At 33.0% G+C, this 23,996-nt stretch overlaps 3 protein-coding genes across 6 annotated transcripts in view; 1 reads left to right on the top strand and 2 right to left on the bottom strand.

The window, feature by feature from the left end:
- LOC113068554 (gephyrin-like) overlaps nucleotides 1-23,996 on the bottom strand; it is a 1,122,288-nt gene that overhangs the window by 912,511 nt on the left and 185,781 nt on the right. The window lies entirely within an intron of this gene.
- On the top strand, nucleotides 651-7,551 carry LOC113068555 (heat shock protein HSP 90-beta-like). 2 transcript variants are annotated; one of them, XM_026241305.1, is made up of 12 exons: nucleotides 651-872; nucleotides 1,664-1,807; nucleotides 1,893-2,099; nucleotides 2,861-3,020; nucleotides 3,102-3,235; nucleotides 3,309-3,623; nucleotides 3,711-3,876; nucleotides 4,711-4,901; nucleotides 4,985-5,132; nucleotides 6,166-6,434; nucleotides 6,665-6,998; nucleotides 7,069-7,551. In XM_026241305.1, exons 1-12 carry the CDS (start codon nucleotides 666-668, stop codon nucleotides 7,182-7,184), a joined length of 2,391 nt encoding a protein of 796 aa, XP_026097090.1. In that variant the 5' UTR covers nucleotides 651-665; the 3' UTR covers nucleotides 7,185-7,551. The 2 variants fall into 2 exon arrangements, 1 of the variants encoding a protein (XP_026097090.1); XR_003279569.1 differs by lacking the exon at nucleotides 7,069-7,551 and having other exon boundaries at nucleotides 6,166-6,544; nucleotides 6,665-6,754.
- On the bottom strand, nucleotides 16,825-23,474 carry LOC113068574 (adenosine 3'-phospho 5'-phosphosulfate transporter 1-like). Its single transcript, XM_026241352.1, has 5 exons — nucleotides 23,246-23,474; nucleotides 21,490-21,668; nucleotides 20,374-20,534; nucleotides 19,062-19,340; nucleotides 16,825-17,964 (listed from the first exon to the last, which is right to left on the bottom strand). Exons 1-5 carry the CDS (start codon nucleotides 23,263-23,265, stop codon nucleotides 17,308-17,310), a joined length of 1,296 nt encoding a protein of 431 aa, XP_026097137.1. The 5' UTR covers nucleotides 23,266-23,474; the 3' UTR covers nucleotides 16,825-17,307.

Below are 23,996 nucleotides of genomic sequence, written 5' to 3' on the forward strand. Positions count from 1 at the left end.
TATATATATATATATATATGAATATATTTTGGCAGAGTGAAAATTATTTAAATAATTTTTAGTCAGCGAAGTTAAGTTTTCAATGAGTTTCCATAACTGTTCCACCGAATCAGCCTGCATTCTTTCTTTAAATCTAGCATTTATTAAATGTCACATATTTTAATGTAGTTACAAAAGAGTCATATAAGCATGCTTACTGTTTATTTATAAAATAAAATAAAAAGTGAAAGGAAATTGTTGGGTTTTCATACGAAACGGAATTGTTTTAATTAAAATTAACTAATCCTGGGTCATTTCTTGCAGGAAAATTTTATGCGAAACTTGAAATAACAATTAAGTGTTTTTTATTGTTTTATTGTACTTTATTAAGCGTTTCTTAAGACATTTATTTCTTTATTTTTTCCGTTGTCTGATGCAGCTAGTAAAATAATGCATTTGTAGCAAGGAATAAATGCGATTAACACAAATGAAACAGTGTAGAGTGCAAGGGTTGCCAGGTTCTCACATTAAAACTACCCAATCTAGCTAAATAGCATTTCTACGGATTCCATCTATGAAAATTGCATTCTGGGGGTTAAAATACACGTTTTTGGCAGGCGTCCCTATTAAAATGCGCATTCGATGTGTTAAATATCACATTATTGCTGTCGCTTCAACCAGTGGATATGAAAAACAACCCGCGGACGCAGCGGGAAAAACAAGGATCTGGCAACTCTACAGAATGCGTCAGCGCGGAGGGATATAGTAGCGCTCGTAAGAAAAGAGCCGCGCACGCGGGGTTCTCTCCTCTCTGCTTCCCTGAGTATCAGCGTAGGGGAGATCATCTGCTTCTGTGGCGAATAAACCATCAAAAATCAACGAAACTAACCAAGGTAAGCCATCGAGCTCAAGCTAAAACGATTCCCTATGATTACAGGAACTAATCGAGACTAAAACACCGTGGTTTAATCTAAAATTCATTCGCTATTTAAAGACGCGGAGTCACTTGTCTCCGACGCGATCATCTTTCATAAGATCGATTGACATGTATTTTTCTTCTTTTAAAATAAATCAGAAGTTTTTGCGAACCGTTTATTTGTTTTTATTTCTATTTAAGGAGTCGATGAGCAGGTGCATTGGTTGAACAATTCTATATAACCGATTCTTGTTATAATTAAGCATTTTTCTCAAATTCTCGTTGTAATTCAAATCTATATATAAACACTTGCGTTCACACTGACAAGATCCGCGGATGATTCGATTTGGAAATTGGTTTATTATAATAAACAATCATATTTATAATTATTTAATCGTTTTGCGTTTTAAGTTATTGGAAAAAAATGTCACGAAAACTGATTTTTATTTTCGCTGAATATAAAAAAGGCTATATGTACGTAATACGTATATAAATCGGTTTCATTTCAAGGATTGCAGCAGAAAAACACGTGTTGCGCTCATTGTCCATCTGCGCCATGCTCTTCCGCATCCGGGTCTTTCAGCCGCCGGTTTTTCTAGTACAACTGTAATGCAACTGATGAAAGTGGATAATAACATGTTGTCCAATGCAAACATCAGAATCAGAAAGAGCTTCATTGCCAAGTATGCAACATTTATGAATCCGTAATGTGCACTTCTAAGAAAGTTCAAGTTTTTATCCATGTTGATGGATATGTGTTTTTTTCAGATGCCTGAAGAAATGCGCCAAGAGGAAGAGGCCGAGACCTTTGCCTTCCAGGCAGAGATCGCCCAGCTGATGTCTCTCATCATCAACACCTTCTACTCCAACAAAGAGATCTTCCTCAGGGAGCTCATCTCCAACGCCTCCGATGTAAGACTAATGATAGGCTCTTTTACCTCATATGCAATGAGATCATATAGTTCCTGCAATCAATCTATTATTCCCCATTCGACAGGCTCTTGACAAAATCCGATATGAAAGCTTGACGGATCCCACCAAACTGGACAGCGGCAAGGACCTGAAGATCGACATCATCCCCAACGTTCACGAACGCACGCTGACCCTCATCGACACCGGAATTGGGATGACCAAAGCCGATCTCATCAACAACTTGGGAACCATCGCCAAATCTGGGACGAAGGCCTTCATGGAGGCTCTGCAGGTGATGTGTCCGCCGGTCTATTCGTGTGTTTCTCAGAGATGTACCAAAATTAGAATTCTTGGCAGGAAACGAAAGTTCTGGATGCACTTGGTCAAAAATGATGCTTTTTAAAGATTAGGCCTATTTATTTAAAGGCATAATATAAAATAACCCTTATAATTTTAATGGTACTGAATAAAAAAAATGCATTGGCAAAATTCTTATTTTTCTCCTTATTTTTCCAGATATTTCATTATATATATTTTTTTATTTTTTTGGATATTATTATTATAATTTTTCTTTTTTGCACAGTTCCGGCAGAAACCGGAAATTCTGGATGCACTTGGCCTGCTGCTTTTTAAAAATTAGGCCTATTTATTTAAATGCATAATATAAAATAACCCTTATAAGTTTAATGATACTGAATTTAAAAAAAAAGCACTATCAAAGTGGCAAAATTCTCATTTTTCTCCTTATTTTTTCGATATTTCATAATTTGTATTTATCTTTTTTTCATATTTTATTACTGGTATTTAATTTTCTTTTCTTGGTTTGCACAGTTCCGGTAGAAACCAGAAATTCTGGATGCACTTGGCTTGCTGCTTTTTAAAAATGAAGCCTGTTTAAATCATTTAAATGCATAATATAAAATAACCCTTATAATTTTAATGATACTGATAAAAAAAAAATGCAAGCCAATAAAATCCAAATTTAAGTGCATCCCTATGTATCAGCATTTCTCAATTTGAGTTTAGTCTCTAATGTTCCCGGTTCATCTCCAGGCTGGTGCAGATATCTCCATGATTGGTCAGTTTGGTGTGGGCTTCTACTCCGCCTACCTGGTGGCTGAAAAGGTCACGGTCATCACCAAACACAACGATGACGAGCAGTACGCCTGGGAGTCGTCCGCTGGCGGCTCTTTCACAGTCAAAGTGGATCATGGTACGTTACAAACACCTCTTAGATGACACAAGTGCAATATCAAGAGTCATTTCGTTCACACCGTCACCTGTCGATCTTCAGGTGAGCCCATCGGCCGTGGAACCAGAGTCATTCTTCACCTTAAAGAAGACCAGATGGAGTACATCGAGGAGAAGCGAGTGAAGGAAGTGGTCAAGAAACACTCCCAGTTCATCGGATACCCGATCACTCTCTTCGTAAGTGCGATTAAATCCGTGTAATCCTTCTAGTAGATGAGTGCTGGTGGTAAAAATACCAATGTCCATGCAGGTGGAGAAGGAACGTGACAAGGAGATCAGCGACGACGAGGCCGAGGAGGAGGAGAAGCCCGAGAAAGAGGAAGAGGAGAAGGAGGAAGGCGAAGACAAACCCAAGATCGAGGACGTCGGCTCGGACGACGACGAGGACTCCAAAGACAAGGACAAGAAGAAAAAGAAGAAGATCAAGGAGAAGTACATCGACCAGGAGGAGCTGAACAAAACCAAACCCATCTGGACCCGCAACCCTGACGACATCTCCAACGAAGAGTACGGAGAGTTCTACAAGAGCCTGACCAACGATTGGGAAGATCACCTGGCCGTCAAGGTAACGCACCGGATTCTGCAGAACAAGATTCACACTTAAATGTTAGAAAGTTGACCAAATACTCACTTTTTATGCATGGTCCTGCAGCATTTCTCTGTGGAGGGTCAGCTGGAGTTCCGCGCGCTCCTCTTCATCCCTCGCCGGGCGCCCTTCGACCTCTTCGAGAACAAGAAGAAGAAGAACAACATCAAGCTGTACGTCAGAAGGGTCTTCATCATGGACAGCTGCGAGGAGCTCATCCCAGAGTATCTGAGTAAGTTGCTTCATTTAAAGAGACAGTTCACCCAAAAAACAATGTCCTTCCAAAGCCATGACAAAACCACAAATAAGATGTTTTTAATGAAACTTGAGAGGCTTTGTCATTGAACGTCCTGCATTTAAAGTCTAAATTAAATCATATTTCTACACTAGATCTAAACCTTAGTATGCAACTAATCTGCATATTGTTTACATCTCTGCACATCATCTGTGTAGTAGTTTAATATATTGTGTATATTTAGTTTATTTTTCCCAAAACTTAATTCGTTTTTTTTCTCATTTTTTTCGGATATTTCAATTTTTTCCCTCTCTTTAGAATTTCACTTATTTTTTTTCATTTCATTATTTGTATTCTTTTCTGTAAATTTCATTTTGTATTTTCTTTTTCTAATTTTTTTTTTTTTTTGGGATAATTAAATCTATTTTTTTCTATATTTCATTTTTTTTTTTTTTTTTTTCTCATATTTCATTATGCATCATTGTTTTTGTTTTTTTTGAACAGTCTAAAAAGAGTATGCCAGACCTTCACTACTTGTATGTCTCATAACTTTTACGCGACAAATAAAATCTTGAATCTAGACTTAGATTAAACCGATCGATTCATTAGATGCATTTTATGATGCTTTTATGACCTTTTTGGTTACCTGGATGTTTTAAGTGGATCTCAAACACTCTGCTTTTACAAAGTCTTGGATTTAAAAATCCTGCTCATTATTTCCTGTTGAGGATAACTATGCATGATAACTGAATTTTGAATGCATTGCAAATGCAACTTTGCTAAACCCAGTGGGATTGAGCTCTCACTAACCGTCAATAACTGTCTCTCCAGACTTCGTCCGTGGTGTTGTGGACTCTGAAGACCTGCCTCTCAACATCTCCAGAGAGATGCTTCAACAGAGCAAGATCCTGAAGGTCATCCGCAAGAACATCGTCAAGAAGTGTCTGGAGCTGTTCGCCGAGCTGGCCGAGGACAAGGAGAACTACAAGAAGTTCTACGACGGCTTCTCCAAGAACCTGAAAGTAAGACTCCAAGACTTAGTTCCTGTCACATGCTGTAAGAATGCGATAGAAAGCGGTGTTAATGCATTCGTTGTGAATCCCAGCTGGGCATCCACGAGGACTCCCAGAACCGCAAGAAGCTGTCCGAACTCTTGCGTTATCAGAGCTCACAGTCGGGCGACGAGATGACCTCCCTCACAGAATACGTCAGCCGGATGAAGGACAACCAGAAGTCTATCTACTACATCACCGGTGAGACTTCATCAGCATCCGTCTGTGGTTTAGACTAGGGCTGCAGGAGTCACTCATATACACCACAACACGCTTTAGTGTGACATTAACATGCATCTTCCTGTATTTGTAATTGACAATTCATGAGAGATTTAAGAGCTCACCGGGGTTTTCTGTCTAAAGTTTGATGGATTTGCATTTAGAAATAAAGTCGCTGGGGTATACATGTAGCAATATCTTAAAAATTAAAATTGGGTCAAAATTGATTTAATTTATGCCAAAAATCTTTTGGATCTTAAGTGAATATCATGCACCATAAAATGCACCATTAAGTTTAGATGACTTTTTAAAGTTTTTTTTTTTTTTCTATTTTTTCGCACACTTTTTGCACCGATTCCAGATTTTCAAATGGTTGTATCTCGACCAAATATTGTCGGATCATAAACCATACATCAATGGAAAGATTATTTATTCAACTTTCAGATAATGCATAAATCTCAATTCCCAAAAATGACCCTAATGACTGTTTTTGTGCTCATTGGTCACAAATATTAGAGTAATTTTTACAGTAGTAATGTGAAGCGTTACTTATTTTATTTAGTAGTGAAATGACAACGTATGCATGCACAAAACAAGTCTTAAGGATCGATATTTGGTAAATTGAGATTCATGCATTTTTATTTTTATTTTTTTAATGTATGGTTTGTTAGGATCGGACAATATTTAGTTGAGATGCAACTATTTTAAAATCTAAATATTGAGAAGATCACTTTCAAATGAATTCTTAGCAATGCATATTACTATAAAAAAAATGTAGTTTTAATATTTACGGTAGGAAATGTACAAAATATCTTTATGGAACATGATCTTTACTTAATATCCTAATGAATTTTGGCACAAAATTAGAAAATTATAATTTTGACCCATACAATCAATTTTTGTCTTTTTCTACAAATATACCCCAGAGACTTCAGACTGGTTTTGTGCTCCAGGGACACTTGTTCAGTAGTTTTGGCATATTCTTGGTCATTCTTACGCTGTCGTTGTTCTCCAGGCGAGAGCAAAGACCAGGTGGCTCACTCCGCTTTCGTGGAGCGCGTGTGCAAGCGAGGCTTCGAGGTGCTGTACATGACCGAGCCCATCGACGAGTACTGCATCCAGCAGCTGAAGGACTTCGACGGCAAGACTCTGGTCTCCGTCACCAAGGAGGGACTGGAGCTGCCCGAGGACGAAGACGAGAAGAAAAAGATGGAGGAAGACAAAGCCAAGTTCGAGAACCTCTGCAAGCTCATGAAAGAGATCCTGGACAAGAAAGTAGAGAAGGTGCGTGTCTGCGTAACCTAGTTTCCTTCGATCTTACTCCAACTCCTGTAAGGCATTAATGCTTTCAAACTGTGTTATGAACAGGATTCCTAGTCAGAGTTGCACAGATGGTGAGTTTGTGTGAAACATGTCTTTTAATGGCATGCATTTGTGTCGAGTGACTAACCGGGTGTTTCGGTTTGATGCAACCAGACCTTGCTTGATTCAGACTTCAATTCTTTTTCTTCCAGGTCACGGTCTCAAACCGTCTGGTGTCTTCTCCCTGCTGTATTGTGACCAGCACTTACGGCTGGACGGCAAACATGGAGCGGATCATGAAGGCCCAGGCGTTGAGGGACAACTCCACCATGGGTTACATGATGGCCAAGAAACACCTGGAGATCAACCCCGATCATCCCATCATGGACACCCTGAGGAAGAAAGCCGATGCTGATAAAAACGACAAAGCCGTGAAGGATCTGGTCATCCTCTTGTTTGAAACCGCGCTGCTGTCCTCCGGCTTCTCATTGGACGATCCTCAGACGCACTCGAACCGCATCTACAGAATGATCAAGCTTGGTTTAGGTAAGCTACACTAACTCGATTTCACGTTTCGGTCCTGAACGAGTCACTAAGTCTCCAATCCTATCTGCAGGGATTGATGAAGATGAAGACGTTCCCGTGGAAGAGCCGAGCTCCGCTCCGGTTCCCGAAGACATTCCACCTCTGGAAGGAGACGATGACGCGTCCCGCATGGAGGAAGTCGATTAAATCAATCCGTCACTTTTTCTTTTTTCTCCGTAATCATTCCGTAACATCCTGTCGTTGTCTTTGAGCTGATCTCTGTAATGATTCCTGAAAGAGCATCATAAGTGTAACTAAAGCATACTGTCGACTTTTGCTCTGTTTTGAGCCGTAATGTACCTTTTAGGTTGTGTTTTTTATGTAATGAGATGTTTTCGTGGCTCAGTGGTTTGCTCCTGTATCGTCTGAGCACAATAAGCACTGTGTTTCACTGATACGGAGTCTGCTGGATTGAAGCAAGCAGCATTTCTCTGCATGGAAGGGGAAGGACCTTTGCCTGACCGCAGGCATGTGTTGTCTTGTTTTTCAGAAATTAAAACACGTGAAACCTGAATTTTTAGTATTGTCTCTTGCTTATTAATAAAGGTTTAACCTAATGCATTTAAAACTGCATGCACTTGGATAAAGGTATTAGATGAAGTTACTTGCACAACTTTAGGAAGGATTTTTTTTTTCACCTTTTTACCAGTTTAACTTCATGCAGCATTCCCAAAATTTCTTAGGATCACCTATATTCCTTGATTAAATTGATTGCAAAAACATTTTGCCTGAAAGTTGCTCTGAATCTTTTTGATGCATGCATTAAAAATGATTAATTGTAATTTTATGGTAAGTGGTTGCAATCAATTTTTATCTACATTAAGTTGTTTAAAGTTAATCAACTAAGTTTATTTAAATCTAGCAAAAATAAATTGATTGCATCCACTTACCATAAAATGTTTTAAGGAATGCAATGCATTTTTTTTTTCAGTGCATGCATTTTTTTTTCAGTGCAAGGCTGTAGGTTTTTCCAAAATGATCTTTAAATAAGCTTCTACTTAAGTCCTTATCTGGTAATAATAATCGACTTAATAGCATGTCAGTGTATGGTTATAAGTTTTATTGCATTTTAGTTAAGATTTTATTAACAGCTAGATTTAAGCGACTTCCTGTAGGTTTAATAAAGTCTGTTCAATCTTTATCCACTGCTTTGTCTGCACAATATTTAGTTCAAACAGAAGCATTGGACTCAGGTTTTATGAAGGTAAATTTAAGACACTTCAGACCAAGAAAAATAAATAAACTCTAAGGAACACAAAAAGGTATCTAGATGTCTCAAATTAGCATTGCTTCAAACTTTGACATTTTGACTTCCAACATATCTCCATTATTTTACAAGTCTTGTTTTCTGAGAAACGGATCAAAATGAAGTGAGTTCAATCAAACCAGAACAAATATCTGCCACTGAGCTCAGAAAAAAATGTATATTTGTTCTGAAATACAACAAAAATACTGAGAATTTGATGCATTCATTTATTTTGCAAGAGCATGCAACATTTAATGCCAATTTAAGAACTTTTCATTGTGAAAGCAGGATTGAAGACTAAGACTTCAAAAAACTGTGCATTAGACAATTATATTCCTCTACATTATTGTTTAAAACATTCGTTGTAAAAGCAAATTTTTTACATTCTTGATAGCTTTTTCTGTAAGATTCTTCCTAAAATGATTGACTCACCCTCATTTGGTCTTGCATGCACCGCAGAACATCAAGGATGAAGGGCTTTTATGAAGTCTGTCGTCTACCAGAAACACAAATAAAAGTAGGCTACAATAACTTTGTATGAGGAGGACATTTATGTTGTTATCCGTATTCCTCTTTATACGGCGAATAATTTGCGGTATTTTAAGCGTCTCACGCCATGCACGCTGTTTAATAAGTTGTGATGGGCTAAAATATGTTAATTTATAAAACGCACTGGAACTATGTTACAATGGACCAATTAGACAAGTCTGGGGACGAAACGGATATTAACTGTTTGTATACCTAAATATCTGTTTTGATGGTTTTGACATTCAGCTAAATTATTTTGTGTTCCACTGTTGTAGAAATAAACAAATAAATTAATTAATTAATAAACATAAGCGGATGAATATATGAATTGTAGTTGTGGTGTGACAATAGCGACAGTTCCGCTTTTATCCGCCAGGTGTCTCTGTTTGACAACTTCAGAGAGCGGCGCAATAGAGTTAAATCCACTGATCTACAATAGACATCATAATATAGAGCAGTGGTTAAATCTGTTTCTGTCCCCCAAAAGTCAAACATTAAGAAGTACTTTGCATAAAGAAAAGGATTCTGTTTTAAAAAACTATTTTTTTTTATCATTTTGACATTGTTTTAGTGAATTAAACGCACCAAATTCTTAATACTGTAAGTAACACAAATGATTTCAACACAATTTGAGTAAAAAATCTGCATAAAGAGCAAATACTATTGTACTTAAAAATTATATTTTTATTTTTCCTAGACGTATAATAAGACTTTTAGTCACTGCAGTATAAATATTTTTATTTATGAAAACAATTTCAATGAATAATATTAATAATAATAATAATTATGGTCATAAAATTGGCCTTCATTCTATTTATTTATTTATTTTTCCCTATTTCCCTGTTGAAGTTCATGCAAATTTGACACGTTCATGTTTAGTTTATGTTTGCAAAAAAAAAAAAAAAAGACTATGATGTGAGAAGTGGACTTTACAGTAAACAGTCAAGTAAACATATTTCCTTCAACCAGCAGAAAATGTTCATCGGTGGCATTTATTGGAAGTGGTCTGACCTGCTTTATTATCAGAGATGAGTGTCTTCCAAGACCATCTGTGTGTTTTTTGCTCACACGGTATTAAGGAAACATTTAACCTTTTCAGTTCTTCTGCTGAATGGTCCAAACACTCAGTCACAGCATCTCGATTTCTTCTAAGTCACATGTGTTGCAGTAAAAGACATGACTGAGGAGGGGTTTAACATTCATTTCTGCCCAGGTGACTGTAGAGGATGTCTGATAAAGGCTGTGTCCGTGTGGGTGTCTTACTACACTGCTTCTCAACGAGTCATTCAGAGAGGCTGAGTGTGGGGAGCGACCGCAGAGATACTGATCAGCCTGGAAACTCAGCAGCAAGAGCATGCAGAACAGATGCACGAAGACACGTGTCAGCCTAATGCAGGTGTGCACGGCCACACACTTACTCTAAGATAAACAACACGCTACAGACGCCTCGGTTTATATCCTGCAATTTAAAAACAACAACAACAACACATTTTGATCTTAATGTTTAACCTTTATGTCTCACAATTCTAACATTTTCTTCAAAGAATTGTAAGAAGACAAAAATTTATTTTAAAATAAAATAAAATAAAATTTAAATTAAATTAAATTAAATTAAAAATAAAATAAAATACAATTTAATATACTTTTTTTTCTACCATGGAAACAAATTGACTTTCTTTTTATTACTTTTGTTCTTGCAAATGTAAGTTTATATCTCACAATTCAACCTTTTTCTTCTCAGAGTTGTAAGAAGAATAGTCAAATTTGTGAACTTAAAGTTGCAACTACCTTTTTCAGGTACTTTTATTCTGAGGTGTTAAATTAAATTAAATTAAATTAAATTAAATTAAATTAAATTAAATTAAATTAAATTAAATTAAATATAAATAAATATTTAATATAAATATTTTTTCCTACCATTTTTTTTTTACTTTTCATCTTGCAAATGGAAGTTTATATCTCACAATTCAAACTTTTTATCTGAATTTTTATCACAAAAAAGGTCTTCGTTAGAAAAAAGATTTGTGTGATAAAAACTGCCTTTTAAGTAAAAAAAAAATTAAAATATGAAATAACATCCTAATACTATTGGTTTTTATAATATAAAATAAAAAATGTAAAAAAAAAAAAAGCATTTTTGCAACTGTTAATCTCATATTCTGGCCTTTTTTTATATTTTGCAATTCAAACTTTTCTTCTCAGAATTGAAATTTTTTATCTCACAATTTAGATTTTTTTCTAAGATTTGTGAGAAAAAAAGACTCAAATGTGAACTTATCTCACATTTCTAATAAAAACATGCAACTATATACAGATAGATAGATTACATTATATTTAGTCGTACAGATAGATAGATGTGTGTGTGTGTGTGTGTGTGTCGGGGGAAGCAGGCTGATGGCATCAGTACAGTGACACATCAGACTCATTCAGGACACACATACTGAAAGCTGGATCTCAGTTACAGAACATCTGCCCACGTCCTCCAAATCACTGTACAACCACTATCAATCAAACTGAAGCTCACACGTGGCTTCCTCTCGGCATATCGAGAACACGCTTTTGTTTTCCATGATGTGTGTGAGATCGAGGTCAGCTCGTGTGTGTGTGTGTGTGTGTGTGTGTGTGTCACTGTCGGCTCTGCGTTGGCATAAAGAGGGGTTTCTATTTACAGCATCGCAGAACGATTGCGGTGCTTCATGGAGACTCTTGCTTCTACATCAGAATTGATCAAGGCCTTTGAAAAACACCCAAGCAATCACATATCAACATAAAAAAACCATATCAACCTACACTCTCAGAAAATACAAATAATATCTGTCACCGAGGCCTTTCAAGAGGTATAGGCCTACTAATATGAACAATTTAGGAACCTATATTTGAACTTTAAGTGCTTCTATGTAGCTTTAAGATACGAATATGCAAATTTTAGGGGTTAATAAGATAGAAAGGTACAAAAGGTTTGGTCTCAGTGCAGCTTTTGTACCTTTTTACTCTGAGAGTTACTGTGGAGTTCTGCTTTCTGCCAGAGAATATAAAATAAATAAAGTGTAACTGTGACATTTTATCTCACAATTAAAGTATTTTTCTTGCAAATATGAGTCTCGCAACTCGCACAGTCCTGTTTCTTGTTTCCACTTTGAAATTAATACAGTAAAAATAAGGAAATTGTGATTTTTCATTTCACAATTGTATTTTTTTCTCCCTAAGAATTGCGAGATATAAACTCAGAATTGTGAGTTAAGTAGTCAGAAAATGGAGAGATAAAAAATTGCAATTACTTTTTATTTTTCTTATCTAGTAAAATAAAGAAGCTTAGCAACCGCATTAACACTTTAGCATCATCAGCATTTTCTAGTAAAAATCGAATTAATTTACATTATTTAGTCCACTGTTTCACTACTCTCTAAAACATTATTTTTTAATATTGTAAATAAAGATTATTGTACTATTTATGTATATGTAGTATATATGTTTTGAAAGAAAATGCTATTTCAGTCTTTATACTTTAAAATTTCGTGTTTATCTGAATGTGGTACTTGCCTTTTTTTTGAGTTTATAACATTTATTAGCAACTTCTGAGTGAAAATTATTTCAGGATAAAATCACCATTTTCAGAGTATAACCTATTCATTTATTTTACTGTTTTTCATTGAGTGCCAATCGTATGGAAGCCCGTTTCTGCCAAAAAAAAAAAAAAAAAAAAAATTATATATATATATATATATATATATATATAATAAAAACATTAAAATGTAAAAAAAATAATAATAATAGTTTCAAGGTAAAAAAAAATCACCCTTTTTTCAGGTTATAACCTATTTATTAATTTATTTTACTGTATTTTATTAAGTGTGAATTGTATGGAAACCCGTTTCCGCCACAAAAATAAAATAATTATAATAAGAAAATGTATTAAAAAATTAAAATTAAATTGTTTCAATGTAAAATCATCCTTTTTTTCAGGGTATAACCTATTTATTAATTTATTTTACTGTATTTTATTTAGTGTCAATCGTATGGAAGCCCGTTTCTGCCACACAAAAAATATATATAATAAAAACATTAAAATGTAAAAATAAAAATAAATCACCCTTTTTCAGGTTATAACCTATTTATTAATTTATTTTACTGTATTTTATTTAGTGTCAATCATATGGAAGCCTGTTTCTGCCACACACACAAAAAATCATAATAAAAATAATTATTAAAATAAAAAAATATATATTTCAAGGTTAAAACACCCTTTTTTTCAGGGGATAACCTATTTATTTATTTTACTGTATTTTATTTAGTGTCAATCGTATGGAAGCCTGTCCCGCAAAAAAAATAAAAAAATAATAATAATATTAAAATGACAAAAAAAAAATTATTTCAATGTAAAATCCTCCTTTTTTCAGGGTATATCCTATTTATTTATTTATTTTACTGTATTTTATTTAGTGTCAATTGTATGGAAGCCCATTTACGCCACAAAATCAAAAGTAATAAATAAAAAAATGATCAGAATTGCGAGATATTGACTTGCAACTATGAAAAAAGTCAGAATAACTTGCAACTGCGAGAATAAAACTCAAAATTGTGAGATAAAAAGTCACATTTACCTTGTTTTATTTTTTATTCAGTGGCAGAAACATGCTTTTTTTTAACTTTAAAGTTTATTCAATTTTAATTTCTTATCATAATCATAAACACACTAGTTTAAAAACACTAGTTTTACCGTTTACTGCACTTTGTTATTCTGAACATTTAATGAAGCTGAAGTTGACTTTCACAGAAAACAGGGAACCTCCGCTTTGCCAAAATAAAGTGGATATCTCATGCATCTTTGAATCTTTTCTAACTTTTAGATGGATTCTGCTTTTAAAGATCTTGCTTCTTTTTTTTTTTTTAGAGACCTTATAATCACATCAGACAAACACGAGAGACTCTTCAAGACGTGAAAAACCCCATCTAACTGTATTTAGCAGAGCTGGAGACATGAACATTCATCAGAACAGAATAAAAAGCAGGTATGGAGAAAGTGAGTTTGGTCATGTGATCAAATTAATTCAGTCTGATATATAAACAATGAACCCTATAAAAAAGTTAAGACGACTGTATTTCCACACAAGTCCTTCACATTCCCTCAGATTGACCACCAACGCTGAAAATAAGAGGAGAACTGAGACACACATCACCCGTTATCTGAGCAATCGTGCTGACAGATTCATTTAAACATTTGTGGGCTTTTACAGGAAACTCATATTAAACACAGAAAACAAAACCTCATGTACTCTGCTGATAAGATGAATCACTCGAACATGTCCAGGTCATATTTCACCACAAAATGAAATGATTTACCTAAAGGAACTGAAATCTATTTTTCGGAGCATTACGTTTTTAATTATAACATTATTTATATATACAGATTGATTATGCAACAAAAAAAATTGTTTTATATATAATTACTAATGGAGTAAAAGATATTAATGGCAATTACATCGCAAACATTAAACCATCAATTTTACCTTAATTTTTTTAAGAGCATTAAGTTTTTAATTATGCCATTATTTATATATATATATATATATATATAAAATCATAATTTGTATTTCTTTTTTGCTACTTTTCATAGCAATTCCATCAGCAAAAATTAAATCATCATATTAATTTAATTGAATTTTATTATTATTATTGCATTGTGATATATATACATACATATATATATATATATATATATATATATATATATATATATATATATATATGCACTTTGTTTTAATTTTTGCTGCTTTAAATAAAACTTTGTCATATGAAAATCAATCTTGATAATGAAGAAAAAAAATCTAAACATCCAGACACATTTTGGTAATTGTCAAATATCAATGCAGTAATAATAATACAATTACATTAAAATAAAATTATTTAATTTTTGTTGATGTAATTGCCATTAAAATGTCAATGCAAAAAAAAAAAATTGTAATAAAATTAAAATAATGATTTATTTTTGTGCTGATATAATCGCCATGAAAATGTCAATGCAAAAAAAGAAAAATATAAAAATAAAGGTTTAATTTTTGCTGATGTAATTGCCATTAAAATGACAATGCAAAAAAAACAAAACAAATTCAAGTCCTAAAATAAGCATAATTTTATTTATGCAAAATAAAATTTTAATGCCACTGAATGGTAACAGTCTGCATGAGATTCACCTGGTAATGCTTAAATAATCATATAACTTAAATAATAAAAATTAACCCACTAAACTAACTAAAACTACAGCTTGTAGTGAAAGATATACATTTTAGTCCTCATTAGAGTTTAAAAATAATTCTGCAGCATGCACAAGGACGAAAGAGATTTCACCTTAATATTCTGGTAAACAAGCACATCTTCCTCAAAGAGCTCGAACAGTAAAACTAATATTCAGGCGTCCTGTCTCACGCTCAGACGGTTTATTTGTGCTGAATCCATCCTGACACTTTTCTCAAAACTGCAAGAGAAGGCAGATACTGCACGAGCAAATCAAAGTCTTGACAAAGACTTAAAGTGATTATCAGCAACAAACAGGTTCTTCAATTAAACGAAATAAATCCTGTTCTAACGAACACTAGACACATGTGGACTGAGTCACACTGTAAAATGGATTCATTGGCTTCTCTTATTACTTCTGCACGTGTTTTAATGGTAGATCATTTATGAAAAATACTTCCCCCAGGCTCTTCACAAAACCTGTGACATTTTTCAGTGCCCCGCTCATCTGACCTTAGACTCTTAAAGCGACAGTGCACCAAAATATCCCCGTCATCATTCACACTGGAGTCATTCCAAACTTGAGATACTTCTTCTGTTGAATCAAGAAAATACAAGGCAGGATTAGATCAAAATATGCATGCTTTATTTCAATACAATAAAAGCATGTAATGAGAAAGAAAACAGCATTATGGAATAGAGCCGTATTAATATTCTGCTCTCTTTTTAAGAAAGTAATGCAGGTTTGGAATGACATGAGGGAGACTAAAACAAAGGGACCTTTGTTAATTTGCCTTTAACATGTCTGATTATAATGCTATAGTTATGGTTATGAGTTATGAAAATGCGTGATAAACACACCTGACACCCTCTTCCTTCTGAGACTTAGAGATAAATTACAGAGAGAATCTCACAAAACTGGTCCAAAACAGCTCGTGTTTCAGTCCAAGGTTAAAATGAAAAATAGTTCACTTGGAAAACTGCATTTGTGACCCGTGAATCTCACAAAACCATGTCAAGTCTAGCTCATAATTCACATAAAATATAGTATTTCTATGTATGGTACTGCAACGAATAAAGCTGTATTATTGTATTGTACTGTAAAAAAAAAAAAAAAAAAAAAATTATATATATATATATATATATATATATATATATATATATATATATATATATATATATATATATATATATATATATATATATATATATAATAAAAAGAAAATAATAATAATAAAAATAAGAGACTCAGAATTGGCTGCATTTTAAGGAAAACAATGTCATTATGCAAATAAAAATTAAATAAAAATTTAAAAAAAGCTTTTATCTCATCTCATGTTTTCTTATTAATATTTCATTATTGTACTATTATGTATCATAAAATGTAATTTTAATGAAATCAAATGTTTTAAAAGCTAAATTGTCTTATTTCTTATTATATTTCATTATTGATTTAGTATTTTATTACTGTATGGAAATAATGATATAAAATATTAAAATATTAGTATAAGTATTATTGTTATTATTTGTGCAAAACATTTGCTTAAATTTCTTTTAAACATTGTCATTATGTAGAAGGTGTAATGTAACGGTTCCTAAAAAGCCTAAATTATGTCTCATTTCTTGTAACATTTTATTGTTATTTAATATTTTATAGTAATAAAGTTAATTTTGGGCAGAAAACATGCTTAATTTTCATGAAAGTTTTTTAATATTTTTTTTTCTTATTACATAATTAAATATTTTCTTTCTAATTTGATATTGTATCATTGCACTGAAGTTACACACATGTGAGTGAAAAACGTATCCAGTTTTGATAAAAATAATGTCATTATGCCATAAAATTTAATGGTTCCTAAAAAAAGGGCCACATGGTCTTTTCTATTTCTTATTGTGTGTGTGTTTTATTCTAAACAATTATTAATTAACTTTATATTTTCCTTTGGACTTTTTTTTTGTGAAATATGACCCAGACATGAATGAAGGGTGAACAAACACTCCTCAACAACACTTCATTTTCCTCTCAAAGCAAACTTTAAATAGAAAAACTGAACGTATTAAGTACCAAAGTACACAGATATCAGAGTCTGTGTTCACTCGATGGCTCGTCAAGTCATTTCACACACACACACACACACACACACGCACGCGAAATCCCTTCCCTTTCTGTACCAAAACACAAACCAACAGTTCAACACCAAACAAAAAAAAAGATGAATGAACCACGAAAATGTGGCTTCTGTACACATCCGAACGAGCGTTCGGTTAAACCTTCTGAACGGGTGTCTGCGCGGGACGCTTGCTGCTCTTCTTCACGCGGCTGCGGGCGTAGATGCGCAGGAAGAGGGCGAGGAACACCACACCCACACCGAAGCCGCCCACCAGGGTGACGGCGTGACCGTACAGGAAGCAGGACAGGAGGATGGCGATGGCCTGCCGCAGGGTCATGATGATGGTGAAGACGGCCGCGCCGAACTGAGAGATGGTGTAGAAGATGAAGAGCTGCCCGCAGGCGGAGCACACCGACAGCAGCACGGCGTGCATCGCAAACTCCGAGTGACGCGTCATGAAGCCTAACGAGTCGAAGAGGGCGCCCTGTTCCAGCAGAGAGCCCACCGTCAACAGACACGAGAACAGATTGACGCCGAACATCATCTGCACCGACGACATCTTGTACTTAAACAGGTTGTCCTGCCAGTTGGAGGTGAAGCTGTCGAAGACGATGTATCCTCCGAGGATGACCACGCCGGAGAAGGTGGTGACGGTGGACGGGTGTTTGTCCGAGGAGCTGGAGAGCAGGAACATGCTGACGCCCAGCGAGATCAGCACGGCGGTGAAGTACTCCCAGTACTCGTAGCTCTTGTGTGACACGATCTTACCCATCAGCATCACGGGGATCACCTTAGAGGCCTTGGCCAGAACCTGCGACGGAGACACAGCACGAGCTGAACACTGACCTCACAGAGAACATCTGACATTTGAGAAGAAACACAACCCATGTGTAGGACGCAGGGGATCAGAAACATCATGATGGACATTACAGACCTATACCGATTTGATTATTTTCATGTTTTTCGTTTAAATCAGTTTGTGCACGAAATACAATGTCAAACCTGGAATCAAAACATTAGAATAAAAACGTAATCTCGCCACCAAAAAAAAAAATTTTTTTGTGTTCACTGAAATTATATTACTTTAAAAGTATTGGTAAATATTGGTAAATCATAATTAATATTTGCTGTACGGCCTTCACAGTGATTTAAAAACTTTTATTCAAAACTAAATTCTTACATTTTAAAATAAATTATTATATTTAATATTTTGTATAATTCAATTTGTATAATAAATCCTTTACATTTTATATTTTTTTTATTTTTTATATTTTACATTTTATTTTACATTTTATTTTACATTTCATTTTTTATTTTTTATTTTATTTTATATTTTACATTTTATTTTATTTTTTTATATTTTATTTTATATTTTACATTTTATTTTATTTTATATTTTATATTATTTTATATTTTACATTTTTTATTTTATTTTTTTTATTTTATATTTTACATTTTATTTTATTTTTTACATTTTACATTTTACATTTTACATTTTATTTTATTTTATTTTATTTTATATTTTATATTTTATATTTTATATTATTTTATATTATTTTATATTTTACATTTTTTATTTTATTTTTTTTTATTTTATATTTTACATTTTATTTTTTTAATTTTTTTTATTTTAGCAAACCCCCTAAAAATGTAAATGCATAAATAAATTATGGAACTTCGAATTGAGGAATGAGGAAAATATCGACAAAAACGTAAAAACAACCTCATGCTCTACTCAAATGTGGCCATATCCCAAACAATCTTTAGTTTTTACTTTTTTTACTGTTAAATTTATTTCTTAAATATCTGTTTGAAATCCTTTTAATGTAAAGAACTTTGAATTACCTTTGTGTATGAAACGTGTTATTTAACTCATGCAGCTGGTTCACCCAGAATGCATTGCTGTACCTGTGTGGGAAAGCTGATGTATTTGAGCGCTTCATACTGGCACCAGCTGCTGAGGATGTTGGAGAGAGAAGCGAAGGAGTATTTGTACATGGGTGCACCGTGGCGGGGCTGTTTGAGAAGGACGCACCACAGACCGGACACCGTCAGCGCCAGGATCCGGTTCATGAACACCAGAAACTGAGAGTCTCTGAAGCGCTCGCCGCTGCCCTCCGCCTCGCCGGCGCCGTACGAGCGCGTCATCACCCGCTCCTGAAGAACACCCCACGTCAGGTACGACGCCTGCACCACAGAACAACACACAGAGACGTTACTGAGAGCACATCAACACTAGTCACTCATTACTAAGAGTTCAGCGAAAAACTCTTGTGCACACAGTAATAATCAAACAACTCAACCAAATCATATATAAAAAATAAAACCATTTTAAAAAAAATTATTAAAGAATTATTGAGTATTACTACTGAAAATAAAGGAAATTAAATTAAATAAATATATAAAATAAATAAATGATTAATTATATATATATATATATATATATATATTTTTTTTTTTTTTTTTTTTTTTTTTTATATAAATATATATGTTACGCTGCTTTTATGGTGATGTTCATTAAATAATAAAATAATTTAAAAAATGGACATAAAATATAAATAAATTGGTATTTCATGGTAATTTTAATTAAACAATAAATAATAAAAAAATATATATTGCAGATATTGTGAACACACGTAAATGGTTAAAATAAAAATTATATATATATATATATATATATATATATAGTAGACATTCTTGTTAACACATGAAAACTATAAACTTGTGCAGACATTAATAATAATAAAATAACTTCTTAAACCAAATAATACTATTTAAATAATAAATACTGTAATTAAACTAGTGAGAATCATGGGGATTACAAAAACAACTACAAATAAATAAAGTAATGCATACTGTAAAAATAATAATAAAATAAAAAAATACTGAAATGCAAAGAAATATCTATGAAATTATAAAGTATTAAAAATCTTACATTTAAATTAAACATTTATTTAAAAAAAAAGAAAAAAAAGAGAGAGATATATATATATATATATATATATATATATATATATATATATATATATATATATATATATATATATACTGTAATTACACTATTGAGAATCTAACTTTTTTTTTTTTTATAAAATCACAATATTGTACTGCCTTCATGGTGAACAAATGGCGAATATTAACTTGTGCATATAGTAAAAGATACATAAATACTGACATGTGCAGATGTTATTGTGGAGGCGTTTAACTATAGATGTCTAACCTGGAGTCCAGCAGCACAGAAGAGGAGTTTGACGGCCTGTCGAGCAGATGAACTGGATTCAGACTCGTTTCTGACCGCCGGTGAAGCATCATCCAGCAGTGCACTCTTCGCTTCATTCCCAAACACACACGTCTTTATGAGAGGAAAGCAGAGCCCTCGACCTGCAGACAACATCAGCAGGACGTCAGGAATAACGCTTGACCACTACTTTAATCTGACTCACGCTCAGCTCCAAATACAGAGAGAAAATGGTAATGAAAATCAACAAATAAAACTGATAATATAATAAGCTTAAGTAGTAAAAAAATTATTATAGTGGAAAAAAGTAGGAAAAAATAAGTGGATTTTTTTTTTTAATTAATGGTAGAAAAAAATATACAGTGGTCATACATTGGGGAAAAGTGGTAGAAAAATAAAAAATGTAAATTAAAAATAAAACAAATAAGTTGAAGACACTATGTGGCAGAAAAATAAAAATTATAATTATAGGAAATAAATAAAAATCATTACTGAAATGCAAATAAATATGTATGAAATTATAAAGTATTAAAAATCTTACATTTAATTAAATTAATTAAACATTTATTAATAAAAATCATAAAGTCAGAAAAAATAAATGGTAGTAGAAAAAGGGGTAGTAAAATTAATTAAAAATAAAACAAATAAGTTGAAGACAGAAATTTTTTAATTAAATTCTGTGGCAGAAAAATAAAAAATATAGTGGTCATAAGTTGGAAACATTATGTGGTAAAAATAAAACTTACTGTCAACTTAAGAAAAAAAAAAAACATACATTTTATTTTTTTATTAAACCTGAAAAAATTATAGTGGAAATAGAAGGAAAATATGATTACACATATATAAATAAATAAATTACACATACTGTAATTGACATAAAATAAACTTTAATAAAATTTGTATTAATAATTATATATATATATATATATATATATATATATATATATATATATATATATATATATATATATATATATATATATATATTTTTTTTTTTTTTTTTTTTTTTTTTTACTGAAATGCATTCTATGACTTCACTTCATTCGAGCTGGGAACCAACAGAAGTCAGTGAGCTCAGATTGGGTTGCTTCAACAAACCTGTTTCTAGATAGTTATTTCGCTTGAAGTAGCTGATGAGAAAATATCCAGGGATGATGATGGTGGCGTAGCCCAAAACATTGAGGAACAAGCGGAAGAGCCACACGTCCTGCCATCCTCCGAGCAGCGAAGCGTCGTCAGCGTCCGCCAGCACAGACGGAAGAACACACCAACACAAGCTACAGAGAAAAACAGCATGCATCACTCTTGGAATCAAAGAAGAGAAATCAGCTTCCTGTGTTTCGTGTGAGCTCCAGCAGGTCTGATCCCATCACAACAGAAGGGCTTTGTGTTCCGAGCTCAGGGCGGCACAACTTACCCCCATCCCACCGGTTACCTGTCATTAGACCACTAGCTGAACACTGATGAAGAAGGAGCACATCATTATAAACTCTACCCTTCTGGAATTAATCGACTCATAAATTCTATAAAGTTTGGGATCAGTAAGATGTGTAGTGTTTCTGAAAGAAGTATCTTCTGCTCAACAAGGCTGTGTTTATTTAGTCAGAAATAGAGAAGAAAAAAACAGAAATACTGTGAAATATTATTGTAATTTAAAATAACGGTTTTCTATTTTAAATATATATTTTTAATAATTTATTTCTGTGATGCACAGCTGTATTTTCAGCATCATTACTCCAGTCTTCAGTGTCACATGATCTTCAGAAATCAGAATAATATAGTTATTAGCAACGTTGCTGCTTCATATTTTTTTGGGGGAAACTGTGATACTTTTTTTAAGGATTCTATGATGAATTAAAAGTTAAAATAGATTTTTTTTTCTAACAATATATATACAGTAGCATTCAAAAGTTTGGGATCAGTAATTATTATTTAAAAATAATTTAATACCTTTGATGTTAAATTCATAAACAAAAGTGATAGAAAACATTTATATTTGAAATAAACACTGTTCTTTTTCGGTTTTATTCATCGGAGAATGAAAAAAAAGTACCAAAGGCTCCAAAAATATATATTAAGCAACAAAATGTTTTCATGTTTATGCAATAGTTTAATATAAACACATTTTAATATTGTTAAAATATATTTAGAAAGTTGTATCAAATGTTTCAAAATTGCACATGCTATTATAAAATATATAAAAATATATTTCACAATATTAGTGTTGTTTTCGGTATTTTTGATCAAATAAACAGCCTTGATGAACAGAAGAGACTTCTTTAAAAACATTAAAAATCTTACTGATCCAAAACTTTTAAACAGCATTGTATAAGGGGGTAAAAAAACATAGTTAATATGGTGCTAAATTATTTAAATAAATATATATTGGGGTGGGGAAAATTATAATGTGCTGAACATCATATATTAAACAGAGAGAGGATATTAATTGTTTTATGTTTTTTTTTAAAAAATGAGTCTCTTCTGCTCAACAAGGCTGCATGAAAAAAATTTAAATATTTTTACAATTTATAATAAGTATTTTCTATGTGTATATACTGTAAAATATAATTTATTCCTCTGATGTGCAGCTGTATTTTCAGCATCATTTCTCCAGCCTCAGTGTCACATGATCTTCAGAAATCATTCTAATATTTGCTGTAAAAATATAATTAATTATTACTGGTTCAAAAGTTATTTTTTTCGAGATTCTTTGATGAATAGTTGAAATGCACATCATGTAATTAAAAGCAGTATGTAACTAATTACACATAAAAAATAATGTTGCATCGATAGCAGTATAATGACGTCAGAAATGTTAGATTTAAATGTCTTTCTGATGTTTGAGTAACGTTACCTCCATAGAAACACAGGCATTTTCCAGCACCGCCTCAAAACTCCCTAAAACAGCCGCTGGGAGACTTCTCCAAACGAGCTCCAGCGCCGGGCATGAATCAATGAAGCCTTCAGACAGAGATTAAACGATCACCGTCCAGGATCCGGTCAAATCCCAAATGTTTCTGACCCGAAACTTCTCGGCCTGCTTCATTCATGAGTGCATCCGTACTGAGTTGTTCACGGTACTTCCGGTTGCGAAAAAAGTCCCTCCTTTACATATCCGTATAGTTTTCTCTTGGATTTGGTGTCGCAAGGCTTCGGTAAATATTTCGATGTTTAGTCGTGTTGACACAGTTGAGAGAGTTAAATGTCCTTGGGGTTGTGGGAGGGGTTCGTTATTCTTTGTGAGAGACTTTTACTTTGAATTCTTTTTCGGCCCAGACTCTAAATTCGCTTCAATGTGTGGCGCTCCTCTGACGTCAGGCGACACGTACAGTATGAATATAATAAAAAACTTTATGAAAGAAAAATACAACAAATTAGAGACTTTATTGATGTACAGATGTTGTTTTCCCGGTGTATGTCCTATATTTGAATATAATAATAATAATTAAAAAGAGACACGTAAAAAAAATAAAAAAATAATAAATAATAAAAATGTAAAAAAGTTTTAAATAAAATAAAAAAATAAGACACACGTAAAACACAAAGACACATATATTACAATTACAGCTGCTTCTATGTCTTATTTAATATTTTTTAAATACATG

This window comes from Carassius auratus, linkage group LG45M, assembly GCF_003368295.1.
Source record: "Carassius auratus strain Wakin linkage group LG45M, ASM336829v1, whole genome shotgun sequence".
Lineage (NCBI taxonomy): Eukaryota > Metazoa > Chordata > Actinopteri > Cypriniformes > Cyprinidae > Carassius > Carassius auratus.

What these genes read in the sequence shown, in the direction of transcription:
- LOC113068555 (XM_026241305.1), top strand. Translation starts at nt 666, where the DNA reads ATGAAAAACAACCCGCGGACGCAGCGGGAAAAACAAGGATCTGGCAAC. An exon ending in CACAGTCAAAGTGGATCATG is followed by an intron (nt 3,021 to 3,101) that starts GTACGTTACAAA and finishes GTCGATCTTCAG; the next exon opens with GTGAGCCCATCGGCCGTGGA. An exon ending in GCTCATCCCAGAGTATCTGA is followed by an intron (nt 3,877 to 4,710) that starts GTAAGTTGCTTC and finishes CTGTCTCTCCAG; the next exon opens with ACTTCGTCCGTGGTGTTGTG.
- LOC113068574 (XM_026241352.1), bottom strand. Translation starts at nt 23,265, where the DNA reads ATGCCTGTGTTTCTATGGAG. An exon ending in ATGCCTGTGTTTCTATGGAG is followed by an intron (nt 21,669 to 23,245) that starts GTAACGTTACTC and finishes TTTTCTCTGTAG; the next exon opens with CTTGTGTTGGTGTGTTCTTC. An exon ending in ACATCAGCTTTCCCACACAG is followed by an intron (nt 17,965 to 19,061) that starts GTACAGCAATGC and finishes TCTCCGTCGCAG; the next exon opens with GTTCTGGCCAAGGCCTCTAA.